General features: G+C 46.3%; 1 protein-coding gene across 3 annotated transcripts in view; it reads left to right on the top strand.

Annotated features, from left to right (window-relative positions):
• Positions 1-4906: 4906 nt before the first annotated feature.
• DCLRE1C (DNA cross-link repair 1C) overlaps positions 4907-14295 on the top strand; it is a 59227-nt gene continuing 49838 nt past the window's right edge. Inside the window, exons 1-3 of one of the 3 annotated variants that reach the window (XM_032156300.2) lie at positions 4907-5100; positions 9874-9925; positions 13746-13830. In XM_032156300.2, coding sequence (XP_032012191.1) covers positions 4992-5100; positions 9874-9925; positions 13746-13830 — 246 coding nt within the window. In that variant the 5' untranslated portion in view covers positions 4907-4991. The remainder of the gene's footprint in view (positions 5101-9873; positions 9926-13745; positions 13831-14295) is intronic. The other 2 variants (XM_032156630.3, XM_032156551.2) reach the window with 2 other exon arrangements.

Here is a 14295-nt window from a genome sequence, read left to right on the forward strand (position 1 = left end):
AAAAAAAAAAAAAAAAAAAAAGAATAAATTCCTCATATATTAAAACAAAAAAAAAGATATACGTTTTTTTCTGTTTTTGTTTGTTTTTTTCTTTTGAGACGGAGTCTCGCTCTGTCACCCAGGCTGGAGTGCAGTGGCGCGATCTCGGCTCACTGCAAGCTCCGCCTCCCGGGTTCACGCCATTCTCCTGCCTCAACCTCCTGAGTAGCTGGGACTACAGGAGCCGCCACCACGCCTGGCTAATTTTTTGTATTTTTAGTAGAGACGGGGTTTCACCGTGTTAGCCAGGATGATCTCCATCTCCTGACCTCGTGATCCACCCGCCTCGGCCTCCCAAAGTGCTGGGATTACAGGCGTGAGCCACCGCGCCCGGCCAAGATACATGTTTTGAACGTAGAGCCATCAGGACTTGTAAAATTGTTGAATGAAAGAAAGGACCAACTGTGTGCTGGAGCCAGCTCATTAGAGCTCTGGAGACTCAGTAATTAAATTTTTAGGAATTTTTTTGAGCTAGTTGTTAAATACAAGCCATGAGCTGGAGTCAGTGAAGATGACAAGGGCCTCGGGCACCTGCCCAAAACAAAACAAAAACACAAGCCATATTACAAATTAAATTATATAAACTTCTAAATAAATGAGTCATACTAAAACAAAGGCAATACTTAGTAAAACTAAAAACAAAACAAAAAACTATTTACTTACAACTCCCAAATTTCTCTCTTCAGCCCGGTCTTTCTCTGAACTTTATATTTGTATATCAATGTATATTCAACATCCACTTGGTTGTACAAAACAACCTCCCCAAACACCTCCCTGCCAAAACAAAAGCAAAAACCCTGCTCCTTCTTCATGTCTTTTAGTAGATGAGGCCTAGAGCCCTCTCTTTCCATGTCCATCAGTGCAACCTGCTGGCTTTATAGCTTCTACTCAAGCCATCATAATTTTTCTCTTTTCTGGTAATTACAACCGTCCCAACAGCTCTCTGTGCCCCCTCTATAGTCTGTTGTCAACACAACAGTCAACGCAATCTGTTTAAAACCTAAGTCAAGGCCGGGCGCGGTGGCTCAGGCCTGTAATCCCAGCACTTTGGGAGGCTGAGGTGGGCGGATCACGAGGTCAGGAGTTCGAGACCAGCCTGGCCAATATGGGGAAACCCCATCTCTACTAAAAATACAAAAGAACTAGCTGGGTGTGGTGGCGTGCACCTGTAGTCCCAGCTACTTGGGAGGCTGAGGCAGGAGAATCGCTTGAACCCAGGAGGTGGAGGTGGCAGTGAGCCGAGATTGCGTCACTGCACTCCAGCCTGGGCATAGAGGGAGACTCCGTCTCAAACAAAACAAAACAAAACAAAAAAACCTAAGTCAAATTATGTCAGTCCTCTGCTCACAACCCTGCAGTGGCTTCCCATCTTATGGAGAGTGAAAACCAGAGGCTATACGTGGTGAGCAAAGCCCTGTAAGATTTGCTCACAACACCCTCCCTCCTTCCTGTGTAGCCCCAGATCATTCTGCTGCAGCCACACTGGCCTAACAGTACCTAGCACATAGTAGGTGCTAAAGGGATATATTTTGAATCAGTATATTTCATCACTGCCCCTCCAATGCTGTGGAGGCAGCATGGCATGGTGGCTAGCAGTGTGTGGTCAGAGAGCACAGTATCTAAAAGTGTGGTGGCCTTCTTCGATTTAAATCTGAGCTCTACTTACTAGTAACATGATCCTGGACAAGCTACTTAACCTCCGTATCCTCAACTGGCAAATGAGGACAGAAAGTGTACCTATCTGATGGGCAGGTAGGATGTGAGGATGAAATAATAAGTATAAAACACTGATAACATCTGGAACTACATAAATGGTAGACAGTAATTACTTCCATTAGAATGTACACTCTCACGTCCGCAGGGATTTTTGTCTGCTTTTTTATTTTTATTTTTTTGAGACAGGGTCTCTTTTGTCGTCCAGGCTGGAGTGCAGTGGCACCACCTTGGCTCACTGCAACCTCTGCCTCCGGGTTCAAGTGATTCTTGTGCCTCAGTTCCCAAGTAGCTGTTATTGAAGGTGTACCACCACACCTGGCTAATTTTTTTTGCATCTTTAGTAGAGCTGGGGTTTTGTCATGTTGGTCTTGAACTCCTGGCCTCAGGTGATCCACCTGCCTTGGCCTCCCAAAGTGCTGAGATTACAGGCAGGAGCCACCAGGATGGGCCACATTTTTTGTCTACTTTGCTCACTACTGTAACTTTAGTGTCTAGAACAGTGTCGGATACACAGTAGATGGTCAGTGAATGAATACATTTGCTGAACGAATTAAGCTTCACCATCACATTTCCTGCAGTATTGCGGCAGCTTCCTACCTGAATTCCTGCCCCAGACTTCCTGAGTGTTGTGTTTTTTTGTTTTGTTTTGTTTTGCTTTTGAGATGGAGTTTTGCTCTTGTTGCCCAGGCTAGAGTGCAATGGTGCAATTTCGGCTCACCGCAATTTCCACATCCTGGGTACAAGCGATTCTCCTGCCTCAGCCTCCCGAGTAGCTGGGATTACAGGCCCCTGCCACCATGCCTGTCTATTTTTTTTTTTTATTTTTAGTAGAGATGGGGTTTCCCCATGTTGGTCAGGCTGGTCTCAAACTCCTGACCTCGGGTGATCCACCTGCGTCGGCCTCCCAAACTGTTGGGATTACAGGCATGAGCCACCACACTGGCCCTGAATGTTCTTTAGATATAATCCAGTGGTTCTCAAACTTTAGGATCCATCAGAATTACCTAGAAAGTGTGTTAAGCTGCAAACTGCCAGGCCCCACTCTCCCGGAGTTTCTGATTCGCTAGGTTTGGTCTGGGCTATGCTTACCTATCTTGCCTATTTTCTATCCTGTCTTTCTCTTTGTCCTGACTCTATTTCCCTTTGTTTGTACTGTATCCATTGTGGAAAGAGGAGGAGATCAATAAGTGAGCAAATAAGTAAGATCACAAGCATTATCTTGACCTGCCTTTCCTGGAGGTCCAGCATGAGATTCTTCGGACACTAGACTCACAGCAGAATTTGTTGTTAGGTCTCCATAACCCTGCCAGGGCAGTTGTTCCCATGTGTTCTAAGACAAACCATCAAAGGTGTTGCCAGTAGTATACTAGCAGGATATTTTACCTCAATTAGTGATTATGTTGTGTATACCTTTCCAGGTCACCCCTCCTCCCCCTCCTCAAGATTTAATGGAAATCTGTATTTGAATAGAACTCTGAGTATCATGACTACAGGAACAAGCTGACATTCACTAGGGATGTCATTCTGTTTTGTGTTGTGTTGTTTTTTTGAGACAGAGTCTCTCTCTGTTGCCCAGGCTGAAGTGAACTGGCGTGATCTAGGCTCACTGCAACCTCCGCCTCCCAGGTTCAAGTGATTCTCCTGCCTCGGCCTCCCGAGTAGCTGGAATTACAATGTGCCGCCATGCCTGGCCGATTTTTGTATTTTTAGTAGAGATGGGGTTTCACCATGTTGTCCAGGCTGGTCTTGAACTCCTGACCTCAGGTGATCACCTGCCTCAGCCCTCCAAAGTGCTGGGATTACAGGCATGAGCCACTGCGCTGGGCTGGGATGGCATTCTGATTCCTGATTTCCCTGGTCAGAAATCTTTGTTCCTGGATTTATTCTCACGTTACCTTGCGTCTCTGTGGAAGCATTTATTTGCCATATTCTGCAAACATGTTGTCCCCAGATGGATTGAATGCTACCCGAAGGTTTGTCACCGTGCTGTGCACAAAGCGGGACTTCAAGTGTTATGGAGGCCTGGAAAGCCGGGTACAATGGCTCACCCAGCACTTTGGGAGGCCGAGGTGAGTGGATCGCATGCGGCCAGGAGCTCGAGACCAGCCTGGTCAACGTGGTGAAACCCCGTCTCTGCTAAAAATACAAAAATGAGCCAGGCCTGGTGGCGCGTGCCTGTAGTCCCAGCTACTCTGGAGGCTGAGGCAGGAGAATCGCCTGAACCCGGGAGGCGGAGGTTGCAGTGAGCCGAAATCACGCCACTGCACTCCAGCCTGGGCGATGGAACTAGACCCCAACTCAATAAATAAATAAAATAAAGCAAAAGTGTTCTGGGTTGTTTGTGTTTAATTATACTAAGGAGATTTGATAGGAAGGAGCACAATAAATGTCATGGTGATTATTTGGTTTATTGTAATACAATAAATGAAATACAATAAAAGGTTTAACCTTTTTATAAAGTTGCTTTGGTTGTTAAAAAATTTTAGACCTTTCCTCCCATCTTTTTTTTTTTTTTAATACATCATTCTAACTTCCTAAAAGTATAGCTCAAAAAGGTGGGGGCCCAGGGGAGAGACCAGCAGCGAAGACATTATTGGGATCTTATTTGCCCCAGGATCACGCAGAGATGACTTATTCAGTTTGTAGATTATATAAATGGAAGAGAGAATTAATAGTTACTGAATCTACCATGAGTCAGATGCAAACTTTCTCATACAATCCTCACAGTTATCCCAGAAGGTTAGAAATCTGGAACAGAAGAGAGAGGGCGGGGAACTGAGCTTGGGTTTCAGGCTAGCAGGAGACAAGCAGGAAGCGGAACGAAGAATGATTTCTAAGCGCAGCTCCGCAGCCCACTCACCTCGTCGGCTGGGGCCACCTGCTCTGGGAGTTTCGATTTCCCTTCCCGCGACTGCACCTGCACAGACATGGGCAACGCCTTACCAGAGCAACACTTGTGTTTGTTTGGCGGGAATGAGCCTTGCACCGGGCAGGGCTCAGGGCCCACCACGTGCAGCGCAGCGCGGGTGATTTAAACCCAGGCAGCTGGCGCCTAGAACCCGACCGGATGCTCCTTGACTTTGCCCCCGGTCTCCGGACTCCTCTGATTGGACGTGGCTGCGTTCGGCCGCCCAATGGCGAGGCGGCGCGCGGCTTCCCGGAAGTGGCGGCGCGGTCAGGGCTGGCCTTGGCTTCAGCTGCGGTTTTGGGGTCAGGACGCTGGGATCGGCGGCGCTATGAGTTCCTTCGAGGGGCAGATGGCCGAGTATCCAACTATCTCCATAGACCGCTTCGACAGGGAGAACCTGAGGGCCCGCGCCTACTTCCTGTCCCACTGCCACAAAGGTGAGTGAGGGCTGCGCGTCGCTCGCTCCCGGGGCGCTGGGGGCTGGAGAGAGGACAGGAGGGGGCCAGCCCCGGAGCAAGGAGCTGCAGCCTGTGGGAGGCCAGCCAGGGGGCGGCCAGCACACACCTTGTCCCAGTCGGGCTCTTCAGCCTCTCAAAGGCTTCATCTATTTTCGGATCTGGTCAACGCGGCGTAACGGCGCCTGCCAGTTGCGCCCCAGGCCGGCTTGGTCAAGCACTGCTAGTAGGTTCTCTTGGTAGCTTTGCTAGTGGCCGATGATCAGAGATTGGCGAGGGTTAGTACTTCCTCAGAGTCTCGCTACCATGTATGAAGAAAACAAGTTTCAGATCCATTTGACCACACCCTCAAACATTGGTCAGCAAGCAGGAGACTCAGACACACACACAACTGTGAAACAACCCGCCTAAGAGCTCCACGAAGTGCAAGCTCCCTGGCCTTTGGATGTTCTATCCGTATCCAATATGAAAGCTTCGTTCTAGTTTAGGATGGAGGGATGTTTCCCTTCTAGATGGTATCAGGCAACCAGAAAAGCTACTATGATTTCACAGCTGGATCCTTTCACAGCTGAGCCGATTTAGGGATTAAGTTTAGAGTGTCGCTGATGCTCCAAGCAGAGATTGGAGCTAATTTCCAGAGTTTAAATACCGCTAACTTGACAACCATTGTTCATTTTCACTTCTATTGTGCTAAAAAGTCACTAACTTTTACCAGCGAAAACAGTTTAAATGCTCATTATGCTAATTCGCCCAGCCATTAGTGTTAATTGGAGAAAATGATAAACGGAATCACTGGAGTTGCTGCCTCCTGCTGTGTGGCCTTGCAGCGTGCTGGAGCAGGAAGCTCCCACTACCCTGTGGAGTCAGTCAGTGTAACCTATCTGTACATGCGCAGTGGGAAAGTGTTTTAAAGTAAATTACAGGTATCCAAACACAGCCTTTCCTCACAGGGTTGGTGTGAAGGCCAGCTATGTTGTTTTGTGTGTGGTATCAATCACTTGGACTATAAATTGTTGAAGTTACTGCTTCTGGGAAATGTCTCTGCTTTTTTTCCGCAAAGCCACCAGTGATTTCTCTTTAATGAGGAAAATCTGGACCTCTTCTCGTGCGTTGCCATATTAGCATCGTGCACCTCTTTGAGCGTCTTCTTCTTTTTATTTTTTTGGAGACAGGGTCTCCCTTTTTCGCCCAGGCTGGAGTACAGTGTGGTACATGCTCTCTGCTCAAGTAGTTGGGACTACAGGAGTGAGCCACCATGCCCAGCTAATTTTTGTATTTGTATTATTATTTTGAGATGGAGTCTCCGTCACCAGGCTGGAGTGCAGTGGCGTGATCTCCGCTCACTGCAACCTCCGCCTCCTGGGTTCAAGCGATTCTCGTGCCTCAGCCTCCCAAGTAGCTGGAGTTACAGGCACGCACTACCACACCCAGCTAATTTTTGTATTTTTAGTAGAGATGGTGTTTCACCATGTTGGCCAGGCTGGTCTCGAACTCCTGGCCTCAGGTAGATCCACCCACCTTAGCCTCCCAAAGTGTTAGGATTACAGGTGTGAGCCGCTGCACCTGACACATTCCTGGTTTTGTTTTTCATTGAGAATCCACTGCTGGACGAGGATATGCCTATTTTTACTTTTTGTGTAGAGTTGCACTGGAGTCTCTGAACTCAAAATGGGTTAGCCAGGATTAAAGTATACTTCCGAAACTTGCACTTCGTGTTTAGGACGACTGAGTTTGGAGAAATAATTCATCTAAAGGAATTTGAAATCACCATAAGTTTGTGCATTAAGCCAGAAATGGACTCTTCCCTACTGTTGAATAGTCTATAACAACTTTTTCTGTTCTCTGACCACATGTGGATCTGCTTAGTCAACCAGGACATAAACTCATCAAGGGTGAAAACTCAGCTTCTGCTTTTGGAGGTTTCTCACGTTGCCTTCTGTTGGCTTTTAACCTTTTTGGGACACAGGCGTCTTTGATTATGATATGGACTATCTCCACAAAATTCATATGTTGAAGCCCTAACCCCCAAAGTGACTGTATTTGGGGCTGGGGCTTTTAGGAGGAAAATAAGTTTAAGTGGGGTCATACCGTGGTGTCCTACTCTGACAGGATTAGTGCCCTTACAAGAGAAGGAAGAGAGAGGGCGCTCTGTCCTCATGCGGGGCCTAGGAAAGCCATGTGAGTGCATAGTGAGAAGGCGGCTGTCTGTAAGTTAGGAAAAGTGCTCTCCCCAGAAACCAAATCGCCCCGCATCTTGATCTTCCCAGCTTCCTGAACTGTGAGGAAAACCTTTTTGGTGTTGAAGGCAACCAAAACACTACCTTTCCTTAGGGGGTTGGTGTGAAGGCCAACTATGGTATCTACAGTATCTTGTGATAGCAGCTCAAACATGAGAAACTGTGTGAACTCTCTTGCTAGAAAAAATGCATGGAAACCCATCCACATCACTTTTTTTTTTTTTTTTTTTTTTTTTGGGACAGGGTTTCACTCTGTCGCCCAGGCTGGAGTGCAGTGGTGCGATCTCGGCTCACTGCAGCCTTCACCTCCTGGACTCAACCAGTCCTCTCACCTCAGCAAGTACTCCCACCTAAGTAGCTGGGATTACAGGCATGCACCATCATGCCTGGCTAATTTTTCAATTGTTTATAGAGAGACAGGATTTCCCCATGTTGCCCAGGCTGGTATCGAACTCCTGGGTGCAGGTGATCCACTCACCTCAGCTTCCCAAAGTGCTGGGACGACAGGTGTGAGTTACCACACTCAGCCGCACATCACATTTTGATATAATTCAGAGTAGGCTATGGACCCACCTGATGCTTATTTGTGGGCCATCTGGAAGCCAATGCTGTGTGCAGGGTGGGCTTTACTAAGTATCATCAGTAAGTTCTGGAAGATGAGAGGACCCCCGAGACTTGAGATAGTAGCCCAGGGTTGGGGAAATCCCCTCGAGGGGGCAATTTACGATGGTTGCCAAGGAAAAGGAAAATCTCCCTGGAAAAGCAGAACTGGGTGCAGTTCCAGCAGCACAAAGCAAACCCATCCAGTTCTTCTGACTACCAGTTGGAAGGGGCCTTAGGGTGGTGAGGATGGGGGACCATGATGCACCCTGCAGGGTGCTGCCTGCTTAGTCAGTGTGGAAGCAGGATGCAGAGTCTGGGTTCAGCTTCCTCTTTGCCATGGCGCAAACTCTTTGAAAACTCCAATTACGGAGAGTCCTGCCCAGGAATATACCCATAGGCCCTAAAAGACTGGACCAGGTATCCCTTGAGGGAATTTACCCACTGGGAGACAGGTGGACTCTCCCGGAGGCATATATACAATCAAGGGCTGCCAAGTGACATGTGGTGACTGCTCTGCTTTCATTGGGTCTAATGATGCCCACATATAAATTGAGGGTGTGCTCCTGTGTGTGTGTGTGGTGGTGCTTGTGGTAATTAGAATTGGTTTGGTTTAGCTAAACAATTTATTGTTCTTGGTTTTTTTTTTTTTTTTGGTTATTTATTTATTTTTGAGATGGAGTTTCACTCTCGTTGCCCAGGCTGGAGTGCAATGGTGCAATCTCAGCTCACCGCAACCTCTGCCTTCTGGGTTCAAGTGATTCTCCTATGTCAGCCTCCCAAGTAGCTGGGATTACAGTCATGCGCCACCACGCCCAGCTAATTTTGTGTTTTTAGTGGAGACGGGGTATCTCCGTATTGGTCAGGCTGGTCTCGAACTCTCGATCTCAGGTGATCCACCTGCCTTGGTCTCCCAAAGTGCTGGGGTTACAGGCATGAGCCACCGCGCCCAGCTGTTTGTTTTTGAGAAGAAGTCTCACTCTGTCGCCCAGGCTGAAGTGCAGTGATAAGGTCTTGGCTCACTGCAACCTCTACCTCCCATGTTCAAGTGATTTCTCCTGCCTCAGCCACCCGAGTAGCTGGGATTATAGGTGTGTGCTACTATGCGTGGCTAATTTTTGTATTTTTAGTAGAGATGGGGTTTGACCATGTTGGCGAGGTTGATCTTGAACTTCTGACCTCAGGTGATCCGCCTGCCTCGGCCTCCCAAAGTGTTGGGATTACAGGCATGAGCCACCATGTCCAACTGGTTTAGCTAAACAATTTAGAGCTGTTTGATCATTGTTGTCTAGGCCTTTACTTGCTAAAGATTAAGAATATATTGGAATGCATGATGTACTTAATGTAGTACTCGGTCTAATTGCTACCTTTCTGTTTTCTGTGTCAATGTGGAGGGCTGTGGAGCAAGTCTTTGTGGATAGTAATATTCCCCTTTCAATCCATCACAGTAGGCTGAGAAGATGACAAAACTTACTCTGAACCTGAGCGATTTCCTAGCAGACTCCATGGACATGAACTTGAATTTCTAGATAGACGGATTCAAGTAGCAGGAAGTGAATGGGTCACATAGAGCGTGGCTCGAAGGATGGTTGGATTGAAGTGAAGTAAGAGTGGAGGGCTAGAAGCAGTTCTCATTCTTCTGTGGCTGCCCAGAGTGAAGTAAACTCTGGCCTATGATGCACGGAATCACTCTCCTTTTAAATGGACTTGGATGGCTCAGAAATGGGCAGCCTGTCCTTTTCTGAGAAGGATTCTTCACTTGCAGAAGAAAGAGCTCTTAGCCCATGTGAATCAGTTCTTATAAAAGCACACCTCATGGGTTTTGTCTTGAAGCTGAAAAAGAGGACGATTGTTTCCCTTGGGCTAAGGAATCGTCTGGAAAAAACATATTTATGAGTTTTTGTTCTTTTGTTTTTAGATCACATGAAAGGATTAAGAGCCCCTACCTTGAAAAGAAGGTTGGAGTGCAGGTAATTTATTTTGCTACTTGTGTGTGTGTGTTTTTAAGCAAACATTTTAATTGAGAGATAACAACTGTACAGAAAAGTACATACATCCAAGCATATAGTCATTTATAAAATGAACACATCACTCAGATTAAGAAATAGGACAGTACCAATATCCCAGACCCCTCCTACCTCCCAACTAATTGCCTCTTCCCAAAGGTAACTTCTATTCTGACTTTTGTCATCATGGGTTAGCTTTGGCTATTTGTGAACTTGACATATATATATATATATAGAATCCTACCAAATACACTCTTTAAAAAAAAAAAAAAAAAAAGCAACAAAAAAAACAGAGATGGAGTTTTGCTATGTCGCCCAGGCTGGTCTCAAACTCCTGGCCTCAGGTAATCCTCCTGCCTCAGTCTTCCGAAGGGCTGGCATTATAGATGTGAGCCACTGGCACCAGGCCCCAAATATACCCTTTTATATTTGTTTTACTTTACTTAACTTTGTATTTGTGTGATTTATCTGTGCTGCTAGGTATAGCAATAACTCACTCCATGTTATTTCTGTAAGAGTATATGAGAGAGAATGGCTGTTCCATTGTAAAGGATCATGTAATACTGGATTTTTTCTTAAAGCTGAACTATTAGATGCTTTTCTTGCAGCTATTGCCTACATCTAAATTCCCACTTCTCAAGATACATATTTGAAAAGGGCCAGTGGATGTCAGGCTTCTCTGCTAATTGATAGCAATAGTCTGTCTTCTTGATAATGATAGCTAATATTTATTGAATACTTAACTGTATCTGGGCACTGTGTATTTCTTAGTTCAACAATTTTTTTTTTTTTTTTTTTTTTTTTTTTTTTTTTTTTTTTTCTGGTTGTAAACTCCTGGCTTCAAGTGATCCTCCCATCTTGGCCTCCCGAAGCCCTGGGCTTAAAGGCATGAGCCTTTGCACCTGGCCAATAATTTTTTATTATTTTATTTGTATTTACTTATTGACTTTTCTGACAGGGTCTTGCTCTGTCGCCCAGGCTGAAGTGCAGTGGCATGATCTCAGCTCCCTGCAACTTCCGCCTCACAGGTTCGAGTGATTGTTTTGCCTCAGCCACCCGAGTAGCTGGGATTATAGGCGCCCACCACCACGCCCAGCTACTTTTTGTATTTTTGGTAGAGAGGGTTTTTACCATGTTGGCCAGGCTGGTCTTGAACTCCTGACCTCAAGTGATCTGCCTGCCTCAGCCTCCCAAAGTGTTGGGATTACAGGCATGAGCCACCACTCCTGGCCTCAATAATTTTTTTTGGTCGCCTTTGATGTGTCGGGCATTGTACTGGAGGTGGAGAACGTATTAGTGAGCCACACAGATGCAAGGCTCTGCCCTCTTGTACCTGACATTTTCATTAGAGCTTCTTGATAACCTTTTGAATAGATACTACTATTATTTCTATTTTACAGATGAGGAAACTGAGGAACCAGAGAGGTTAAATTAGTTGCCCAGTGTCACACAGCCAGTAAGTGGCAGGACCAGGATTCCAGCCAGGTCTGTCTGATTGTAGAGCCTGTGTGTCAGTCATCTGCTGCTGTGTAACAAATTACTTCAAAATGGAGTGACTTAACACTGATCGTGTCTTATTGCTCAGTTTCTGTGGGTCAAGGATTGACAGGGTAGAGTGGGAATGGTTTCCCAGCTCAGGTATCAAACATCAGTGAGCAGAGTCTTCAGATAATGTCAGCCCCATAAGATCTGAAGACTCCCTCTTCCATGTCTGATATGTGGGCTGGGAAAACTCACACAGCTAGGGGCTAGAACCATTTGGCATGTCTTTTTTTGTTTTTCGAAACAGAGTCTAACTGTTGCCCAGGCGGGAGTGCAGCGGCGTGATGTTGGCTCACTGCAGTCTCTGCCTCCCGGGTTCAAGCAATTCTCCCAGCTCAGCCTTCCAAGCAGCTACGACTACAGGCACGTGCCACTAAGCCCAACTAATTTTCGTATTTTTTAGTAGAGATGGGGTTTCACCATGTTGGTCAGGCTGGTCTCAAACTCCTGACTTCAAGTGATCTACCTGCCTTGGCCTCCCAAAGTGCTGGGATTAGAGGCGTGAGGCATCTCTATCTCTAAAAGTCTCTTTAGGCCAGGCGTGGTGGCTTAGGCTTATAATCCCAGCACTTTGGGAAGCTGAGGTGGGAGGATGACCTGAGCCTAGGAGTTTGAAAACAACCTGGGCAACATAGGGAGACCTCGTCTCTACAGAAAATATGAAAAATTAGCCAGGTGTGGTGGCATGTGCTGTAGTCCCAGGTGCTCAGGCTGCTGAGATGGGAGGATAGCTTGCATTCCAGCCTGGGTGACAGTGAGCTCCCCTACCCCTAAAAAAAAAATCTCTTCAGCATGAGTCCATCAGGATAGCCAGACCTGTTAAATGGAGACTCAGGGTTAAAAAGCGTATGTCCTAAGAGAGAGCTAGAAGGAAGTTATACTGCCTAGAGATCTAACCTCAAAAGCCATGCAATTACTTCCACCACATTCCATGGTGAAGGTAATTACAGAAAGCTGCCCAGGTTCAAGGGGAGGGAACATAGACCCCGCCAGTCAGTGGAGGAATTTTAATATCTGTTTTGTAGGGAGAGCATGTATGGATGGTGTATATCATTGTGTGGCCATCTTTGGAAAATACAATCTACTGTAGACTATATTCCTAACCTCTAAATTATAGAGTTAAATTTTAAAAGTTTATTATGGGCTGGGCGTGGTGGCTCATGCCTGTAATCCCATCACTTTGGGAGGCTGAGGTGGGTGGATCAGTTGAGGTCAGGATATTGAGACCAGCCTGGCCAACACGGTGAAACCCCGTTTCTATTAAAAATACAAAAAGTTAGCTGGGCGTGGTGGTGCACATGTAGTCCCAGCTACTCAGGAGGCTAAGGCAGGAGAATCGCTTGAACCCCGGAGGCGGAAGGTTGCAGTGAGCCGAGATCGCGCCACTGCACTCCAGCCTGAGTGACAGATCAAGACTCCGTCTCAAAAAAACAGAAAAAAAAAGTTTATGGTGAAATTAATTTCTGTTCATTAAAAAAAAAAAAAGAATAGGCTGGGCGCAGTGGCTCTCGCCTGTAATCCCATCACTTTGGGAGGCCGAGGTGGGTGGATCACCCGAGGTCAGGAGTTCGAGACCAGCCTGGCCAACGTGGTCAAACTCCATCTCTACAAAAATAAAAAATTAGTCCGGCATCATGGTGAGCGCCTGTAATCCCAGCTACTCGGGAGGCTGAGGCAGGAGAATCGCTTGAACCTGGAAAGTGGAGTTTGCAGTGAGCCGAGATCACGCCATTGCACTCCAGCCTGGGTGACAGAGCAAGACTCTGTCTCAAAAAAAAAAAAAAAAAAATAGACTTATACAGTAAAAAAGCAGAAGTTTCTGTTCCCAACACACCTTTTCCAGAGGTAGCGTAACGTGTGGCGGTATCTTTCCAGACACACCTGATCACATACAAGCGTGTATTTCCGAGTAACAATGGTGAGGGACCGCTGTTGGAGGAGGTCCAGGGACACCGTGTTTCCACCCCCACCTTGTGCTCTTGATGGCACTGAAATGGTGCGCGTAGGTATGTGGGGAGTGACTCTAACAGATTTTGTGCCAGCGTAGTTTCTGAATTATTAGATGTATGATGAAATAGATTTCATAACCATGCCCGGCTAGTATTTGTGTTTTTAGTAGGGATGGGGTTTCACCATGTCGGTCTCAAATGAAGTTATTAGATGTATGATGAAATAGATTTCTTAGTCACCAAGATGGCTCATTTTGGATTGTACTGAAAGTTTTTTTCTTTTTTCCTTTCAGCTTGAAGGTTTATCTATACTGTTCACCTGTGACTAAGGAGTTGTTGTTAACGAGCCCGAAATACAGATTTTGGAAGAAACGAATTGTAAGTTTCATTTTTTTAATAACTTAATTTTTTTTTAAGTGGGAAGTATTTTTAGAGGTAGATTGACAAAAACATTGCCTCAGTTTGTCACATACTACAGTTACCCACATTAATTAGAATATTGAGTCTCTGGCCGGACATGGTGGCTCACACCTGTAATCCCAGCACTTTGGGAGGCCTTGGCGGGGGGACCACTTGAGGTCAGGAGTTCATGACCAGCCTGGCCAACATGGTGAAACCCTGTCTCTACTAAAAATACAAAATTTGGCCAGGTGTGGTGGCACACACCTGTAGTCCCAGCTACTTGGGAGGCTGAGGCAAGATAATTGCTTGAACCCAGGAAGCAATGGTTGCATTGAGCTGCGATCATGCCACTGCCCTCCAGCCTGGGCAATAGAGTGGGACTCCATCTAAAAAAAAAAAAAAAAAAAATTAAGTCTGTTGGCATTGAACAATATGGCAGAA

The sequence above is a fragment of the Hylobates moloch genome, unplaced genomic scaffold (assembly GCF_009828535.3).
Source record: "Hylobates moloch isolate HMO894 unplaced genomic scaffold, HMol_V3 SCAFFOLD_2, whole genome shotgun sequence".
Lineage (NCBI taxonomy): Eukaryota > Metazoa > Chordata > Mammalia > Primates > Hylobatidae > Hylobates > Hylobates moloch.